Raw genomic sequence first — 20,332 nt, 5'->3', positions numbered from 1 at the left:
GCTTATAGATGTTGAAGGGGAAAAAAGTACTATTGAAGAAGAAAACAATAAGTAAAGCTCAAGTCATAATTAACATCTCCACAAGAGTAGTACTAATTTTGTAGTGTATTTAATTTGGTTGTGCAGTAATATTTAGGCATAAACAACATTTGTTTAAAATCAAGATAAAGTGGAATGGTACAAACCTCGCAGTACATATTTATTGTAGGAATTTATAAATCTTTAAAATCAGATGGTTTTATTCTTCCCTTCATCGAATTCTCTTTACACTTTATTTTGGATAGTACTTAAAAATTGGACACGAAATAGGAGGGATTTTATGTCGCACCCACATTTCCTGGACTTCAGTGTTGAATGCAGTGATAACTCAACAAAATCAGTGTCATAATACATAAAGCAGTGGAATGTTTGTATACAGTGTATAAAAAGGGGGCTAAAATCACTAGGAACACAAGCACACATTATAAAACATGTCGTAAAACCAAAAACCCAATATTTTTATTACTCAAAAAGATGATTTTATATAGAAAAACGCATGCTCACTCAGAGTTTCCAGTTTCAAAATGCCTACAAAAGTTACAGAAGCAATCACACATCTTCTATTTGGGAACAAGTATACATCATATGCTGCTAATGGGTGTGTATATTAGTGTAACGTCTCTCAATAAATAGGACATGGGGAAAATCGGCTTTCGCCCTTTCCCATCTGGCATTCTTTTCCCCTCAAGATTCAAAACATCATCGATAAACAACCAAGTCGTATCAGCCATCAAAAGGGTAAATCAGCTGCTAATATCGTCTTCACCATCTTCACTATCATCACTGTATCAACGCAGCCAGTTAACACAATTGTGTAAAATCAATAGCATTTTAAGGAAGTAAAAGTTCTGTACTTTTTATTGCACATAAGGCCAATTGAGTGCTGGGGGGTTTATATAAAATGTGGAACAAAATTCCTTACCTGTGTTCAGGAAGCTTTGCTATTCTTCGAGCATCCAACCCTGTAATATATTTTTGTGCAGCTTGAACATATTCCGTACCTGTAAGAAAGTATGCAGGAAGAACAGGAGTTGGACGCAATATAAAGCACAGATTCGTCTATCGTAAAACTCGAGCAAAAGTTCAGAATCCAAGGGTCCACTGCTGGGCAAGAGATATTTAACAATAGCTTACGATTTGAAGCAAACAAGAAAAGTAGAGAGGTGTACCCTTTGACAGTAGGAAGCAGTGTAGTGCACATCTTTCTGCAGCTAGCCTAACAGGTGTAGAGCTATCCTTTAAACATTCACCAAGCGCAGGTCCGAATAAGGAAACATGAAGTATGATCCCCTGTGGATTAGCCTACAAAAGATTTCAGTGAGGATTAGATTACAATTTAAACATTTTACTGATAAAGTATGTAACATTGTGCTATTTTGGTGATAATCATAAAAACACTGTACTTTGGCCACTTTCTTCAAAGAACTCAAGGCCCGTCTTCTCACTTCACTTGAGTCATCTTGGATTGCCAACACCAAATAGCTCATTGATGCCAAATGTGCAGAACTGTTTGAAGGATCGTTCTGGTTCTGATGTAGTAGAAGTCTTCCGAAAGCTCGAACTGATGATTCACGAACAGGGAACTACAGAAAAACCAATGTTTTAGCTCCACTAATAGCTGAGTAAAGAAACATCTACTAAGAATATCATACTATCCTAAACCACTCTATAATAGCATATCACAAGTGGGGCATAGATATTTCATTTTCTCCAATTATACATATTAATGATAACATCGACATTCGGAAGAGTTATAGTGAGTTCACTTAATGCCAGTTCTGAAGAGTTCAATCAGTCCTGAAAACTATACCTTATCATCCTTCAATGAACTTTTCAGAGCATCAATTATGTCTGTAAACAATGGAGAAGCACAAATTATGGCAGCATTATATCTAAGCATGGATGATATGGCTAGAGCTGATCCATGTCTTGTGGTCCATGTTGACGAGGAGGAGGAATCTACTACTTCCACAAGTGTTTCAGAAACTTGAGCGACTTCCAAGTACTGTTACAGATTACCATTGCAGTTAACACCAGGAACTCCATATTCATGTACTTAAAGAAACAATAATAAATCTTTTTTTTTGTAAACAATAGTACGCATACAGAAAGATTCATGTGCAAGAAAGGACGCCCAAAGCCACATACAAGATATTTACAAGACGAAAAAATCTTAAGGGTGACATTCAAAAGAAGATAGCTTTTAACCTGCAATAAAAATCCCAAAATACCAGCTGCTGGGCTTCGTATTTGATCATCTTCACTGTATAACATATCCTTAATCTGAGTGTGGAGACGGGATATAACAGCACTACTCAAACTTTTTCCAGCATTTTTAATAACACCATCCAAAGCTGTTAATATTGCCTCCTTGACTGCAGGATCTGACGCCTGGTAGAAATACCGAGCTAGGTTATTTTCTAGAGCCAATGCGAAGGAAAATAAACAAAATATGACAATACCTGAAGACCAGACAAAAGATCACCAACTAATGGATCAATCCTTGTACTGAGAGCACTAAGCTTTCCTAGGGCAACTGCAGCACTTGAACGAATAGTCCTGCAAAAAACAGTTCTACATAAGCACAAAATAGGATCTGTAGAAACAAACTTGGTAGCTAATATTTGAATAGAGCGATTCTAATGAGCTGACCTTGTATTGTCTTGTAGGCATTTAACAAAAGTAGTTTGAAGTTGGGGAAGGAAAGGCTTTAGAGCCATTCCACCTTTTTGTATCATGATGGTCAAAGTTGATAAAATAGCACTTTTCACTTGCCATGGAAAACGGTCTCCTATAATGCGAATCAGTGGACTGGAAATAACAATTACAGTCATATCAGGTTTAAATTAAATTAAGAAGTCACTAACTAATGATGGCAGAAGGGAAAATAGTCCATGAAAAGAATCATACAACATACCCTGTAATTGGAATAACAAATTCACGCAGGGCTTTTTCACTTGTGACTTCTATCAATTCTCCAAGACCCAATGCTGCTTGTTCTCTTAATTCAGCAGATCCACTTATGAGACCCTACAGCACATAAATTGTACCAAGGAATTTACGACTAGCAATAATAACTGATCAATGAAAAAGGATAAAACCATACATATGTAGACCACCTTATTAACTATTCTCTTCTACCCACAAACAAAACACGTGTATAGACCATAGACCACCTCAAGTGAAGATCACAAATAGATTTCCACTTCCAGAAGATTCGATGTAGTTAGTACCTGGAGAAAGATGGGTAAAACAGGTTGAAGTGCCTTAGGAAGACAGAATCCAGGTATCAGAACTGGTCCTCCCTGTGAATATGGAACAAAGGGTCACAACTTAAACAGATGTAAACAATCCACAATAAATCAAATATAACAATATAATTCCTTATATAGTGATTTTGAGATGTCTTCCACCAGCTGCAATCAGAAAAAGGGGGGCATTAAACTTACTCTCTTTTTCCTACGTTCTTTGTCCCTAGCTGTAGAGACTGCATCGCGAACCAGCTTCATATACGAAGGAAGAACCTCTTTAGGCACCGAGCCTACAACCCTCAACAATGCTTCCCAAGCAGCCTGTAGAAAAAACAGAAGAGTAGATGAAATGCGAACTCACAATGTGATTGAGCAGATTTCCATTTAATAATTACCGCAACTGTAGCTGAATCTGGATCACTAAGCAAAACTATCAAGGTAGATATCATGTTTGGTGCTTCATCAGCCAGATACAATTTGCTATTTTGGAAGAAATATCCAATCAGATATGACGAACTTCTTCTTATTGAGCCCTGGAAAGTAAACCATTTTATCAGAATTTGTTTGTAACAATTGTATTACTTGCTATTCTGGACAATGACTCAAGTTCAACAATATCAATGGTCAGATGGTCAAAAATCGTGCCTGATTATCAGAAGTGCCTTTCAGAAGCTCTGAAATCAAAGACTCGATGCCTTCCTCGTCTATAACCAAGACAACTGTTTCCGCTGCCTTTTTCGCCAACTTCTGGACATCCTACGATTTCACAGGAAAAAAGTAAATGTTAAGACATAAATAAGACTATTGCAGAGGAAGAGCATGCAACACCCTGTACACAAATAACTAATACTCCGTCCGTCAGCCATTTAAAGAACCATTTTGACTCGGCATGGGTTTTAAGAAATTGCTTGACTTTGTGAAGAAAAGCAAATTGAGAAATTAAATGGAATGTGGGATCCATTTTTAGTATTAGTTTTATAATGGATGGTGAGAGTAAAAAAGTTCGTGGAATATGGGGTCAATATACTAAAAGGGAAAAAAGAATACATACCTCATCACTATCACTCATTGCAACAAGTAAAGCAGGCAGTATTGTACCAAGATGGAAATCAAGACCAGGCCCCGCAACCTCCGCTAGAGCTCCTAAAGCATGGGCATTGAATTCGCTGTAGGCAGATCGAAGTATGTAAGTCAAGAATATGAGTTAATTATATAAAAATACAGAGCAATCTGTAAATTATTGCACTTACGATAGTGGAAGGTGAACAAGCTTTGGTAGTATATGAGGCAGCACAGCAGTGGTCCTGACACTATAATTGACAATGATAGTTTAGTACAACAGATGTAAATGTAAGAATAATAAGGAACCATGTAAAATACCTCAAGATTTGTTTTAGGCCATCAAGAGCAGTATCAGACGTTTTTTCATCTTCCAAAGCATGAAGAAGTGTAGGAACTATTTCATCAATAGCCTGCAAACCAGCACTCTACACACCACAAGACAGCTTTCACATCATGAGTTTGTCCATTAAAGCAGATAATTTTTTTCGTAGGTAATTTGAAAGGCATACCTTGTACAGGGTACTGAACGCAGTTCCTGCAGACTCCCGAACCTCATGTGTGCTGCAAAGAAACACATAAAAGAAGGTTGTCAGTAATCTGCACTAAAATACCCAGTAGATGAGGATAACGCTAAGTACCTGTCACAAAGAGCAGTCCGGATCGTTGGGATGAGCTCATCCATGAAAGTCAGCAACTGACTCTTACCAGCGCTGGACATCACTTCACTTAGACCAATACATACACCCTGCACCTCATCCCGGGTAAATACTTTACACAAATAAATGAATAAAAAAATGGTGGGAGGGAAAACATGTTCAACACATTCATTCAAAACATAAAAACTCCCAGCAGCAAAAAGATGCCAGTTTATAAGTAGCAGCAAAACAATTTTTATTCCAATACCCTAGTTGATTGATCACTTCTTAATGCATAAACATCACTTAAACAACAATAGTGCAACACATGCATTGAAAAAAGGGGTACAGAAAGAGAAGAAACCGCACTTGTCTTCTGCTAGGATTAGGGTCGCTGAGACCTTCAGATAAAATAGGAATAATTAGGGGAAGCACTCTTTCACCAAGCTTTCTGACAAGCTCGCCCAATGACCGTCCAGCAACCTGATAATTATAAAAAGAGCAAATTAAATCATATTTATACTCCATGCCTTTGATTATCTTAAAAGATAGGGATCTGATGAGGAACCTGTCGCCTCTCTGAAGATGATGAAGCCAGAGAAGCGATTAGTGTGTTCATTAAAACTGGCATTATTTCCTTGAGGGTTTTTGGAGTATTTGCAACTATGGTTTTCCAGACATGCAGTGCAGCCTGAGTAGAACATAGGGTTACAATGTCAAAATTCTAACACAGGAAAACTTGGAGAGCAAATCTGGCATCACAGGTCAAAATGAATTTAATAACCATACCTGCCGTACAACTAAGCTGACATCTGTGCGAACCATATACAATGCAGCAAGAACTTCATTACGTTTATCTTTTCCAAGTACTTCAATAATAGCCCGTCCATGTGCTTCAGTGCTAGAACCTTCATCATCACTACCACCTTCCAAAAGGGCTTTCCCAGAGGTTCCAGCAACCTAAACAAAGATAATAACAAAACCTGAAGTTGCATTCTAACTTTCCAAGAGAAAAAGATAGAAAGGACTATGGAAGCACGCACACCTTAAACAAAAGATCGCCCAATAATTCCACAGAACTCTGCCGAATACGCCAACTATCATTGAATATGCCATCCTCTACTGCAGGAAGGAGCAGAGGCAGAGACCTGAAACAATGAAAAGGCAATTTTAGTTTTAAATGAATGCATATATGTCTAAGCACAATGCCATAAGAGTTGTCTTCTGGCTAGAGTATACATCATTACATCCATGCTATGCCATATTCCCCTCCCCCCAACAGTGGATGCATGGTGCATAACAATTCTTATTTCATCCAGTTGCTGCCAAAACTACTTGGATGACCAGCCATTTAAACATTTCTACCTCAGACCAATCTATCAAATGATCCTTTTCCAGTCCACCCCCCCCCCCCCCCCACCAAAATTCATAAATGTACTTCCAAGCAATTCAGTATGCAGAATGACAAGCTTAAAGGGTATAATTTTACTGTGAATTACTCCCTCTGTCTCACTAATAATGTCCCCTAAAAATTGTCTTAATAAGTGGGGCCCCTTCAATTTATGGCCATAAAAAATGCATTCCTTTATCCATGTGCCCAAAGCCACCCAATTAATGCAGATGGAGGGAGTATAAACATAACTACAGAGCCACCCAGTTAATGCAGATGTAAATAACAATTCATCATTGAGGAAAAGAAAAATAATTCATACGTAGTTGCATAATGTTCAACCAGGACATGCCCAGCACTGAGAGCTGCTTCTCGTACTGACTCGTTCTCATCAGCAAGGCCTGGGAGATGCAAAAACATAATATTACTGAATACGGTCAAGTATACAGCAGGTCAAAAACAATTGCAATAGACACTCATTTATAGGGCCATACCATCAAGAATAGCAGGTAAAACCTGTTGCAAGTACTTCTGAAACTGAACACCTAAAGATCTTGGCAGATACTGCAGGAAGCATAAAGGATTTTCATCAAAATAACGTACTCAAATATATATAAAAAAATTAGCAAGACCATGGCATAGTCAATATCTAACCTTGAACAGTGTTAAGTAACCATCACGAACTGGAGCTTTTGGATGAGAACAATTCCGAATAATATCAGGAAGTAAGGCCTCAAAATACTGTGTCCCGAGTGCTGCCAATACCTGTAGAAGAAAGAGATAAAATACTGCATCATTATTCTAATTTAAACAAAGGAGAAAGAACAATAGTAATACACCGACCAGTACTAACTACTAATACAGAGCAAGAACCAATAAAAAAATTCTAACGTAAGTCAAGAAACTCCCGTCAAAAAATGAGATTCAATGTTGATGCTTCATTCAATTAGTTGGAGAGTTCTATATACGAGTCTCATCTAAGTCACACAGCTAACCACTTGTAAAACTGGACAGTCAACAGTTTTATATGTGAATCTTCTAAAGCAGTTTTATGCATGACCTTGTTGCCCACACAACTTAATCTTCTTTCAAAGATAATCTTCTTGTCTCTTACTCCCTCCATTCCATAGTAGTGAGTCATTTTCCTTTTTAGTAAAAGTCGACACAATTCTTCTCACTTACTTTACTCTCTTACTTTATTCTCTATTCCTCTCTCTACCTTTTTCATTTCCTACATTATTCTTCCTTTTTAGTATGTTTTTACATAATGTAATATAGGTATGGATTATATTAACAGTTCAATTCATAGCTTTCAAGCAACTTTGATGAAGACACTTTTGACATTAATGCAAAACTACAGAAGCAAAGAAATATTATAGATTAAGATAATGTTCTAACCTCACTCAGCCCTTGAGCTGCTCCTGACCGCTCAACATTGCTACCATCAGACTTCAGGGTGTCTAATAACCAAGGAACAAGGTCTGGGAAGTTATCTTCTCCCATTCCTCTTATGAGAGAACCAATGGCTCTGGCGGCAACTGCTCTAACTTCAGGGATTGGATCAACCAGGACCTGTTACATAGCAAGTTAGAAAATTCATACAAGAAAACTTTCTAACACAGGATTACCTTTTTCACTTCAGGTAGAAGTAAGCCTATGTAAGGAATCATATCCTTTGGCTCAGTAACTAAAGAACACATGTTTCCAGCGATTTGAGCAGCTTTCTTTTTGGTCTCTGCACCTCTCTCCCTAAGCCCTCTATGGACAATGGGCACCAATAATGCAAGAGAAGGAGCATCTATAGTATTAATGAAGGTAGTCTGCAAAATTCAGTAGGCATTAGGTAGTCTGAATATTCCAGAAGCCATGGAAATCTAATGTAATGACGCAAATCCAATGCATACATCCATCGAAAGCATACAGATGATATATTTACCTGCAGAAGGATATCAAGTGAATATTTTGTATAATCATTAGGATCTGTGAGGCCCATCATAAGAGTGGGGACAAGAGCTGCTATTTCCGGATTCTTAATCACTTCTCCAACCTAATTGAAACAGCTCATCAATATATGCATCAATGCAGTTATTGAGACTTGATTAATATTTATTTACCTGCCGGAGAGCAGTTTGTCCAGCTGATTGGACTTTGGGGTGGGTATCTGTTAGAACCTGGAAAATAATCAAGAAAATTGCTCAAGTACAAGAACTCATACAGTTCCTAACTGAAATTTGGGGTGCGTTAATAAAGAATCAGCTAAACAGAAATGCACTTTTGCGCTCTTTACAGACCTCAGTCAACTTTGGCACAATCTTGGGCAGACATTGAGACAGTTGCTGTGGAGCACAGTACGCCATAGCACCTAGTAGCTGTACACTGCTTTGTTTTGTTCTCCAGGCTTTATCTTCAAGGCCCTAACTCAAGAAATAATAGTTTGCAGTCATTCTCTACACAAACAGATTGTTACTGTAGAGCACTGATTAAAGATGAAACATAGCATGTCAAACATATGCCAAGGTGGTATGCTAGAAGAAAAAGAAAAAGTCCTAGTTAACAAAGATACATAGGAACATGCAGAATAACCAAGAAAATTAATAATGTGAGCTCCGACAAAAAGAAAAAGGCCTAGTAAAATCTTAACCTATTAAAAGGCTGCTTTCGGTGCTCTAGCTAAGGAGACAACGAGTAAATTCACTAGTAGTAAGATTAAACTGGTTTAGATATAGCTTGGGGCATCATTTTCTCAACATAATACAGTCTAGGAATTGAGGAAGAAATGCTTTAGAATCAACATTTAATCAATCCTGGCTTTTGTGAAATTAGCACTCTACCGGACAGTGGACACTTTAATCAACCAAACCTCTTAAATATATCAAAATTAGTAAGAGTACTGTAAATTTATAAAATCAAGTTCATGGGCAATGCAATCTGAGTGTGAAGACCTTTAAAAGGGATGGTAAAACAAGTTTGACTCCTTGAGCACTAAGTCGAGACATCATTGCACGGGCTGCACCCTCAGCAGCATCTCGCACGGCAATAACTGGATCAGAGAACGATACCAGGAGCAGGGGTAGCATTTGAATCACATACCTGAAAGGAAGGAGGTGTAGGGAATTATCCATAAATTCTCCCAGGATTCACGGTGATAAAAAAATCACAAAACAATATCCATAAACTTACGGCTCAAATACTCTCCCAAGCTTGTCACAGAAACATTCAAAAGCAAGCAAAGCTCCCTCTCTCCTTTTAGCAGAGTTTCTGCAACAAAAGAAGTATGATATGAAGCCAGTAGAAAATATATCATGAAGCCCGTAGATTGTGTAAAGAGCTGATGTCTACAAAGGAATGAATTTTTTTGGGGGGGAGGTTGTCATGATAACACCCAAAGCATATAATCAATTGATTATGTGCTTTAGGACATCCAGTTAGTTTGATTGGTTTCTTTCAAAATCATCAAAGGAAATCATTTACTCTTTAGCTGGAACTTTTCCAGTTTTAATTTTGTAAAATATTGGCTGATGCCACAAACTGCTCATGATCCTGCAACACTAATATTACTATAAAACTTTACAATGTAACAAGGATTCTACCAAATGTTTGAAATGCAAAACACCTGAAACAACTCATAGAAACAGACCTGTCAGAAAGACCATCACGTAAGGCTGTCATAACATTATACTTCTTAAGACATGATATTCTAAATCCTTTAACTACTCCAGCAAGTCCAAATGCTGCTCCCCGGCGCTCACCATATTTGTCACTCTTCATCAGCTTAACAAGCAGTCTGGAAATAAGAGCCCCTGCTTCTTCCTGTGGCCATACCACACCATAAATGTAAATTTACTTGAAAAAAGAGGTAAGGGGAAAATAAAAAGCTACAAAAGCAACCAAAGAATTGTATAAAAAATTACTAAAAGCAGGCGGGAAAAAGTAGACCACTAGACTGCTAAAGAGAAAGCAGTAGAAATAGCGGCTGGTAACAGCTCATGGCAGTTATAGGTATACATAGAAGTAACAACTATTACCACCACTAATCTAGCGTCCCAGGATTACCTGCTTTGATTGCATTAAAGGTGCAAGGCAAGAGGAGACTGCGCGTTGCACAGACTCAGAAGGTGTGTCCAATACATCCAACAACTTCTCAACAACAGCATGAACTTTCGGATCATCCTGGAAATAATAGGAATTTTCAGGCTAGGCATCTACTTCACTATAATAAGTTTATAAGGGAATGGTTAAGACCTTCGACAAATGTTTTGCCAGTGCTCCTGTGAATATAACCACACCTTCCCGTACCAAGTCATATTTCTCCTCATCTGGTGCCTGCAAAATTTATTCCAAACAAAGGTAGGAATATTATTTTGTTCAGAATGTGCCTGAATGCAGACGTTCAAATATAATCAAGATGCTGACATCCAGAGATAAATCATAGAAAGTACAAGCATGTGAAGAAATTAGTGCATAAAGATGAAACATATAGGACAGGAGAGACCTTCTTGTTCAGGAAATTCTCAAAGATGGGAAACAACAAGGAAACATTATCTTGGCCATGCTTGTCAATAATCAAAATTCCAGCATCAACCATTCTTCCACGAACATCAATATTGGGATCAGCCTGCATGCTCAATTCAGTCAGGTTCAGATAAAAGGGAGGTGATTAAACAATTAACCAGATAAGTAGCATTTTACAAGTCAAATATAAGAGTTTGCCCCATATATTCATAAAAACTACACAGTTCATTCCATTTGAGTAGGCTATAAAATCGAAGTTACTAAATAACTCAAGGAATAACATCAGAGTAAGCAAATCTAAAGCTAGACAGGTTGATATCAACAATGCAATGCAAGTGATGGAATATGAGTACCAAAGCTCGAGATATCAGAAAAGTCATCACAACAGGAAGATCTTTGGTTCGGAGGACATCTGCCACACCGTGTAATGCCAGGGCTATCCCTTGTCTACCTAGCCAACCAGTGGTAGTGTTCTCCCCACCAAATCCAGCATCACGGAGGTATAAAGAAAACAAGGTTGACAGAGATTCCTGAATAATTAAAAATAAGAAAATAGTGATAATGAATTGAGGATTTAGTCCAGATTACATAAACTGGATTATTGCGTCACCTGTATTGTATCAGGCTTTTCATCCAAAGCAGCAGCAAGGGCCTCTGCCGCAGCAACTCTAACATTGTAATTAACATGTGAAAGTGCACCAAAAAGTACAGAGTAATCTGTACCAAAGTCATTGCGGTAACAATCCCACACATCTTCCGCAGCTTCTGCAACCGACTAAGCATCATAAATGACACACAAGTTACTGTAAGGTTCTTTTAGTTTCCAGAGGGAAAAGAATCACGGAATAATTCCAGAGTCTTGCAAAGCAAAACATGACAAAACTAGCCGTACTACCTTATCAGAGTCGTGCAAAGCAAGCCATATGCTGGTCGCAACCTCAACATTTTGAGGAATTGAACAATTGGAGACAGCTGGAATGCACTTTACAGCATTTAAGCAGGCCATTCTGACATGAATATCTTTGGCATAAACACCAGACAAAGCCTATACAAAGACAAAATGAAATATAGTGAACCACTCATATATGTGATATAAATTGCTAGAAATAAAAACAATAATGGAGCCGTACGGGTGCTACTTCATCAGGATGTAGACCAAGGCACAATTCATTCAATGCTGGGCTAATAGACGATTGGTAAGCAGGGACAACACCTAGAACATGGTAAAGAACCTGAAAAACATAGCATGAGTAACATAAGAAGCCATAAAATTAATGGTATAGTTTGATAGGTTGTCAAGCAACAAGGTCTTACTGATAGCATTCTAATCCTTGGTAGTGGCAACATAGGATCTATGTGCAAGAAAAGAATCTGGAGAACATCATCATGAAGACTTGTCTTCTTTGGAGACAAAAGTATCCTCTCAATTACCTGCACAATAATTCATAACACCAGAGCAAGTTCAAAGCATTGAAAGAAAGAGGAAGAATAGGAACAGCCAACAGTGCAGCGTAATTTACCGGGAAAATAAATGTAAACGAATCAACTGGAAGAGGCCCAGATTTGCAGGAGGTGGTTAAGCCACTGACTAAACGTTCAAAAAGGCCAAGTGATGGAGTTCCATCATGCTCCCCGTCGCGAATAGATGGAAATAAGTCCCACAAGATACTAGTTTCTTCAGTGGCAGTCAGTCGTAATGCAGTTGCAATTTCAAGAGACCAATTGCAAAGGGGATCAATAGTGCATTTCGAAAGTTTCACTAGTGTCTCAAAGGCAGCATCACCTACAATTGGTGACCTAAGGAAAGGACTGACGAACTTGACCTGAAAATGATATTAAGTGAGATATATATTACAATCAACCCAGATTCTGAGTCCATGTTTTCTAATATACAAACTGTGATATACTAGATATTAAAATAAAGAAAGTACAGTATATACTAGCTGAATATTATTGTCTTCTATGATAATAAACGTCATCACCTTGGTAGAAAAATAAAGGGTCCGAGGTGCTACATGTGCAACTCGATTTAGTACTTTCAGGGTATTTTAAGAACAAGAAAACTCATGACAAGACATTTTGAGAGATATTGGAACAAAAAATTTCCAGAGAAATACCACAATCAGCAGTATCTTCATATGCATCTTATTCTTCTTTTATAATCGAACTACTGAATCAAAAACATATAACTAAAATCTTCTAAGAACAAAATAGTGATACCTACAGATATGCTATAACTAGGTTATTATATTTATAGCTAATAGTGAGATAATCAAAAGAAATACTGGTAAGAGATTGTTAATGATGGAATAGGAACTAACCGAAGAAGGAAGCTGACTGTGAGTGAATATAGGATTAGCAATTGCCATTTCTCCCAAAGCTTTGAGCATCAATGAAATGTTTTGTTGAATTGACATGACCTTGTCACGAATATGACCCTCTTCCTTAAGCTGCAATTCACGGGCTTCTTCTTTAGAGGTTTTTGTCTTCTCTAGAAACAAAATTTTAAATATAAAAGGTCAGCATACAATAAATAAAAGGTGATCGATATCCAAACAAATATGACTGATATAACTTGCCAGATTTTTTCATTGATTTTGGAGCATCTTTTTTCCCAGACACGGCATTGGGCACATCTCGTCTTATAGATTGATTCGAACTAACTACTGAGTTATTAGAGCTAACTTGATCCTGAAAACATGCATTCCTCAGTAAAGACAATTAGAGCATCTCCAGACTTCCAATTGAAAAGATGGCATTTCACTAACCAGGTCATCATCCTTATCATAAATGCGAAAACGTCCTTTTGCTTGCTTCACATTCTTGGAGGCAACAGACTCCGCAATATAAACGCCTTGTTCAGTAGAAAGCACTCCCTCAGGAGTTCGGAAGATCTGGAACAGAAACTGAGAAATCAGTTATCCAATAACGAGCACAAGTAACATCCATAAATAGCATCAAAAGAAAATGATGAAAATTAAAAAAAATAATTATAGTAAGTCTAAGGGTGAATTAACCTGAATATCATCTTCTGAGAGTGCGTCATGCGCAACACGATCTGGGAGATCAGCGAAGTACTGCAAAATATATTCATGTAATAAGAGCCACAGATCACCATATAGTTTTCTTCATCTAAATCATAGCAGAAAGAGCAGAGAAAGAGATGAAGCCAACCTTAGCAAATTGTGCATAAGTATCTGCTGGTATAATAGACATCAGCGTGGACAAGGAGTTTAAAGCTGCTTCTTGCTCCATGTAGCTAAAACTCAACAATCCATTTGAGCCTAATAGTCCCTTCATGAACAAGTGAACTTTTAATAACTCAAAAAAGCATCCAATTTGAACTGTAAATAAAGCACCATATAGGTGCCTTGCTTATCAAAAGCAAAAGGTCCATAATTGGGGTATCAGCTCCAAGAAATGCTTGAAGTGTATTCACTAGTTGACCTTAAAAAAAAGAAAAGGCTAAAAAGATAATGTGTGTATAAAAATAAAAGCTAATAGATAATGTGGGTCTGAAAAATCCCCAAAACCAAACACAACCTAACTACAAAAGGATCAGAAATGAATATTAATGCATGAATGATTCAGAAAGTTGGTAACAATTAACAATTTTAAAAGAAAATGCAATTTACCTTGCATAACTTAACAACGTCGGCAGTAATAAGACCAATCACATCAATTCCCGATTTCTGCAAACACTTCTGCACCCTCTGAACAAGGAGAATGAATATTAGCACAATGTAACAGAAACAAATGATGCACACATCATCAATGGGGATGACTATCAAAACATGAAAATAACTTTAATTCAACCCATCCAGAGGCATCAAAACAGGGCCAACTAAAAGTAAATTAAGAAGAGAAAGATACCCTCCAAACTGAACTCCTTTCCCGAGTTCCAATTATGTAAGGGTGATGTACGCAAAGCAATAGCTGCACACAGGCATCTGGGCCTCTAGCAGAAACCACTGGTGCTATTACAACTAACGCTTTAACTAATACTTCAACTGATGGAAGGAAAGGAACTTGGGAGTCTGTCACATTTTCTGCATCACTGAATGAAGAAAATGACTTAGTAAGGGAGGGGGAGCATCCCAGACAGGAGCAACTTCAATATTATCAAATACATCAAGATGCATGGTTTTTCAAAAATAGAACTACCAAAATGATAGCTGACGGGCTGAATCAAAAACCACAGAAGACAACAACAACAACCAAAAAAAATTATAAGTAAATCTCCGAGTGTTTCAACCGTGTCCTTAACATCTTAAGGTTGTCTGTACCCAGGATATGGAAATTTCGACAAGGAACTTAGGTTATCGTATTCTGTTAGATACCACCGACACATTCAGGAAGGAAGGCTTGCATCCATTTTTGAATTTTATGGTTGCACGTGTGTAAATTCCTCTAGTGATTCGAATAAAAACCACACAAAGTAATGAAGCATAAGAAAGAGTTATGTGACAATTGAATTACCTCATCTTAAGATTAATAGCCTTTTCTCCAACAACAGAGAGATAACTCAAAAATTCGGGTAAAATAGCTTCAGCTAATACATAAGATGCACCAAGAATCTTCCTCGAAGTGCCATAGGCTGCTTTCCTTATTTCCCAATTCGGATGGCACAGCAAAAACAATATAAGCTGATGCATGAGATTAAACTATTAATAACAGATAATCCTTTCAACAATCAACATAAGAAAAAGAGCGGCTTAATAGTAATCACCTGTATGAATCCCTTGGTAGAAAAAGTTTCCAATAGCCTGCACCATAAGATAAAGGTCAATTTAAACAATTGGATTATTGGACATTAAATTTAGTATGATAATACATCAAATATTTTCAATAGCTTCTGATTAAAAATGCCAATTAATGAGGAACAAAAGCACATGTGCACATTTCTGGTTTCTGATATCTACCAACAGGGGTACAATTGATACTCTGGAAAATATACAAGATAGATCTTGAAAATCAGTAGTTAAGAAGAGATTGGTATTCCTCATTTAATAATGTGCTTCAGTTCTACCACATGTCATATTCACCATACCTCTGAGGGTAATCAACAAGTAGAACCTCAACAAGGTCAATGCACGCCGCTAAGTCCTCAACTGACAATTTTGATGCCTGCGAAAGTAAAATAATAATAGCTGATTGGATAGGAAAAGGTCCAAAACCAAATGTTAAGGCTTTCCTTATTTATAGCTGAAAAAAATATTTTAGGTGACATTTCTTGACACCCCCCCCCCTCCCCCTATCAAATGCAGAACATGCATTCATCTAATTACTGAAAAAAGCATGTTTAGTATTCTTCACCAATTCTTTTCACAATGGCCATTTATTTTGTCTTCGGAGGACTAAAGAAAACTGTACTGACCAAGGAAATTGGAATAATTGTTGGCTCATTCTGCGCTATCAATTGCCAGATTTTCTCCTTCGATATTGTTTCATCTATAGGAAATGAGGTGTGAGAAACATGTGACACTGACAAGGAATCGATCTCATCAACAACGTATGCAACCAAGAAGTATGTGCAATGACGCAGCACACAAAACAAAAGCTAGAATAGTAAGCACCTGCTTTTACATCAACAGCAGCAATTTTCACCACGGAAAAAAGTGCAAAAATGCCATCCAATCTCTGGGCAGCTTTAGTAAAACCAGTCTTGACTAGTTGGAGAAGAGGCAGCAATAGGGATGACATCTATAGCATACAACATAAGATCTGAGCAAAAGGAGGAATAGTATTTTAAACTACAAAGAACAATAACCCAGACTGTGTGCTACCGCTACATATAAAGTCACCTGGATAACAGCTTCAGAATTTCTACATACTAATCGCAAACAGCGAAGGTAACCTCTTCTCAGTGTTTCCTTCTCTTTGAGTCCAGAAACAAAGAAGGTAACTAACTCTGGGGGAATAGCATCCCCTGATTTAACAGCCCAGGATGCCAAGCAAGACAAAATTGCAAGCTTTACTTCTTCATTTCCTGCAAATCAACAAATTCAATAAGAGATAATACAGAATGTATAATTTCCATGCACATAACACCATTTCTGCAAAGAAGTCTATTCAGAAGAGGTCCAATTTTAACCTAAAGTTATCGTATGTATAGATGCATGTGATAGAGATTAAGCAAAGACCAACCATCTTCCTTGTAGCATGACAACAAATAGCTGCACACTGTTGGAAACAAGCTGCTAAAATATTTTCCTTCAGGAGCAGCTGAAACTTCTCTAAGCGCATTAACCATGCCAACTCTCTGGTATGGAAATGTAAGACGACCTTCCGAACCTGTTTGTATCACGAATATATGTGATCATCAACCAGTATCAAGAAATTTATTGATTGCAAGTCGAAGTTATTACAAGTTACTATCAGGTCCACTGAACTATTAAAGGAACAAGCACATTTAGCCATACCTCCCATTATAGCTTTGATAGCAGTAAACATGGCTTCTATAGCATCTGGACTGCTTGACTTCTGGCTCAAGCACCTAACTATGCTCAAAGAAACAAGTCGTCTTCCTTCATCTGCATGCCTAGCCTGTGTTAGTACCACTGGGAGAGTTTCAGTTACATATTTACTCAAGTCGAGGTTGACGGATTGCAAAAGAACTCCAACTGATTCGAGAACAAGTTCTGGGTTTCGTTTCAACATCTTAAGAGAAGATGGGAGTATGGTGTTCTTAAAATCTTCATGCGACATATGAGTAAATAATGGAAGAAAAGCCTCACTGAGGCCCTTTGTGGGCTTATCCCTTGCATTAAGAACTGATGTAACATATAAGTCGAGAAACAAGTCCTGTAGAACCAAGGAAATGCAATAAGTTCACAAACCTAAAATCCTGAGAACTACGCACACGATTTGTTATACCACATTGCTAGTACTGTATATAGTGAATTACCTTTACTTTATCAAATGAAGAAGGATATGAATTAGCATAGTCAAGCATTAAATATAACAACGCTGGACTATCTTTGTATGGAATCCTTCCATCTTTCAATTCCTCTATGTATGCTTTATATATGCTTGGTGACTGAAAATTAAATTAAATGAAACAAACATTAGAAAATGACACAGCAAGGATATTAAATAACAGAAAATATCATAGAGGGAAAATGAAAAGGGGACCTTAGTAAATAAATGAAAGCAGGTTTTCCTGCAAGCCCTTCTCACGCCAAATGGTCCTTGCATGATCATATGAAGTACCAATGCCTGTGCTTGGGCTACCCTAGACAATCCATTCTTTGATAAGGTAGCAAACTGACTATGAATTAAGAGTATACAAGACCACTTTAGAAGCCTGTAACCCCCAGTCAGTGATTGGAACTTTGAATGCCTTTCCATGGCCTGTACAAGGGTTGCTGCAAAACTTTTCATAAATAAGTCTTTAGTCAAAGCTTTAATAATAACTTCGTCCACAGCTTTTCTTGATCCATGGTCATCATAGATGGGTAATGTTTGGAAAATTAAATCAACCAATATTGACACAAGCTCAGCAGTCATCTGCAAAGAGTCTGAAGAATCATATGTCAGAAAGTTAAAAAATAATGTCTAAAATATTTATTGCCAAAGAAAAATACTTAGCAAGCAATGGCATATTTTCTTAATATGATTGAAATGAAAGCGTGCATAGAACAATAGACACCCAAAATAGAGGCATTGCAAGAAAATGAAATGCATAAAATGCTCGAACAAAACGGTTCTTTTTGCATCTCTACACAAAAGAAATTACATCAGGAGATACAAATCAATTTCATGAAGGGCTAATGGAAGATCGAGACCTATGAGCACCAATTACTTAAAGTTAGGTTGGTCAGCAATACACCAATACAAAAGGTAGCTAAATCGAATTACACTCCAAGAATGCACTCACAGAGTGACACCAGCAAGAAGTACTAAGATGGAAAATCTGGATGCAAACATCGCTACACTCTACTGTTCATCATTCTAAGCTATATCGCTAAGCAAACTACAAAAGACAAAAATAGAACTATTGTCTAAGAGAAGGACAGACTTTACATTAAAATGGCAGAACTCTTAAATTTCCAGAAAAAAGATTAAACCAAGTCTTGAATTCTTGTTTGCACAAAACTGTAAAGTTATCTAGGACTAGGAGTCTAGGAGAACCGCAAGATACCTAAAATTTTCAGTGCAGCCATTCAACTAACTTGTTCGATATAACTGACTGAAATAACTTAAATATCACATAAGTTCATAAACAATCTAAACCATATTTAAAACTCAGCCATCAATAATTTGACGTTTTTCATATTTAGGATAGAAATAAGTATCAAAAGTAACCACATATGAACTAAAGGCGCCTTTAAATTAAAAGCATGAGTAAAGATTGGCTTTGTGAAGATGATGTTTATTCCAACAATCCATCATTCAGTGATGTAGTTTTAAATATCACCTATGCCATCTACTACCAAATAAGACAGTTTTTTTCCATAATGCACAAGACTTAGTTGACAATTGCATCTTCTTTGACATCAAATTATCAACCATAGTAATTCGGAGTTGGAAATGAATGAGAAAGTAGTGAATAAATCCAGTTTGCCGTCCTAGCTAGTCCATAAAACCTAGGAGACAGTAGCAAAAGCTACAAATTTATTGATGACAGTCAAATGAATAAGAAAATTAACGATTCCATTCTCATATAACTAATTTTCTCGTATAACTAATTCAAATAACAGAATTAAGTGTTTCTAGAAATGAAAAACTACAATCCAGCTAATTCATTATGTACGAGCTAATACTCATTCAATCAGGTAGGAAACCAACCCCGCCCACTCCAACGACGAGTACAGAGTTTTCATGTGAAGCAGCTGAGCGATAAATCGCTTGCATGTGGAAAAGTCAAGGAATGCATAGAATCAGCTACCACAAGCAGAGCACACATTTAAATTCCGTAAAAAATCATTGCACACGGCGAGCATCCATCGATAAGCTCTGGTACCTAAATTGTCGAGAAGTGGAGGAATCCGGTGGCGGAAGATCTCAATGCGGCGGCTGGTGGACGGCGTGGAGACCGTTGCGGCGATCGCCGTCAGCGACTCCATTGGATGAGCTTCCGTGGGTTCAAATTTAGGGTTTTAGGACCTAGAATCTGAGTGGACAGAATTCAGTGTTTTGACTCATTTTAGTAAGCACACTCTATTTATACTCATTTCTTTTACAATTATAGTAGTGTTAATTTATTTTTTAGTATATTCAGTTTCGTTTTCTGTTATTTTAACGAGAGTGCTTTGACGGTGGGTATGTACGATATACCTTACCGAAACCACCATACCGTATATCTTACCGTACCTTATTTTCAGTATATCTAACTTCAACATCAATGAAAATAGATGATTTGAATTTTTAGAATATTATTTATATTTTATGATTTTAAAAATATGCTTTATTCATAAATATATTTATATTTCACAATAGAT

General features: G+C 37.2%; 1 protein-coding gene across 2 annotated transcripts; it reads right to left on the bottom strand.

The window, feature by feature from the left end:
- Nucleotides 1-476: 476 nt before the first annotated feature.
- LOC121785305 (protein ILITYHIA-like) lies at nt 477-20,026 on the bottom strand. 2 transcript variants are annotated; one of them, XM_042183692.1, is made up of 60 exons: nt 19,855-20,026; nt 18,024-18,409; nt 17,797-17,928; nt 17,312-17,693; nt 17,037-17,183; nt 16,694-16,878; nt 16,466-16,592; nt 16,267-16,373; nt 15,940-16,016; nt 15,619-15,655; nt 15,369-15,535; nt 14,763-14,946; nt 14,525-14,602; nt 14,064-14,183; nt 13,907-13,966; nt 13,658-13,783; nt 13,469-13,580; nt 13,211-13,380; nt 12,410-12,712; nt 12,204-12,320; nt 12,020-12,121; nt 11,785-11,934; nt 11,500-11,664; nt 11,243-11,419; nt 10,870-10,992; nt 10,620-10,700; nt 10,431-10,547; nt 10,015-10,187; nt 9,558-9,635; nt 9,320-9,467; nt 8,669-8,791; nt 8,492-8,548; nt 8,314-8,424; nt 8,006-8,197; nt 7,776-7,949; nt 7,032-7,142; nt 6,872-6,941; nt 6,700-6,778; nt 6,033-6,135; nt 5,777-5,947; nt 5,556-5,678; nt 5,357-5,470; nt 4,991-5,097; nt 4,862-4,913; nt 4,671-4,777; nt 4,541-4,600; nt 4,342-4,456; nt 3,936-4,046; nt 3,686-3,823; nt 3,489-3,611; nt 3,273-3,344; nt 2,957-3,069; nt 2,692-2,850; nt 2,502-2,598; nt 2,248-2,430; nt 1,850-2,044; nt 1,443-1,622; nt 1,209-1,341; nt 962-1,040; nt 477-822 (listed from the first exon to the last, which is right to left on the bottom strand). In XM_042183692.1, exons 1-60 carry the CDS (start codon nt 19,955-19,957, stop codon nt 783-785), a joined length of 7,926 nt encoding a protein of 2,641 aa, XP_042039626.1. In that variant the 5' UTR covers nt 19,958-20,026; the 3' UTR covers nt 477-782. The 2 variants fall into 2 exon arrangements, with proteins under 2 accessions (XP_042039626.1, XP_042039627.1); XM_042183693.1 differs by having other exon boundaries at nt 16,267-16,340; nt 19,855-19,989.
- Between the last annotated feature and the right edge of the window lie 306 nt (nt 20,027-20,332).

This window comes from Salvia splendens, chromosome 21 (genome assembly GCF_004379255.2).
Source record: "Salvia splendens isolate huo1 chromosome 21, SspV2, whole genome shotgun sequence".
Taxonomy (NCBI): domain Eukaryota; kingdom Viridiplantae; phylum Streptophyta; class Magnoliopsida; order Lamiales; family Lamiaceae; genus Salvia; species Salvia splendens.
This window is presented reverse-complemented; position numbering and strand designations above follow the sequence as displayed.

Bases quoted from the DNA above. Each gene is read 5' to 3' on its own strand.
- LOC121785305 (XM_042183692.1), bottom strand. From the start codon at position 19,957: ATGGAGTCGCTGACGGCGATCGCCGCAACGGTCTCCACGCCGTCCACC. The intron at 5,948-6,032 runs GTGTGCGTGCTT...ATCTTTGTTTAG, and splicing joins TGGGCGATCTTTTGTTTAAG to GTTGCTGGAACCTCTGGGAA. The intron at 2,431-2,501 runs GTATTGTCATAT...TATTTCTACCAG, and splicing joins ATCTTTTGTCTGGTCTTCAG to GCGTCAGATCCTGCAGTCAA.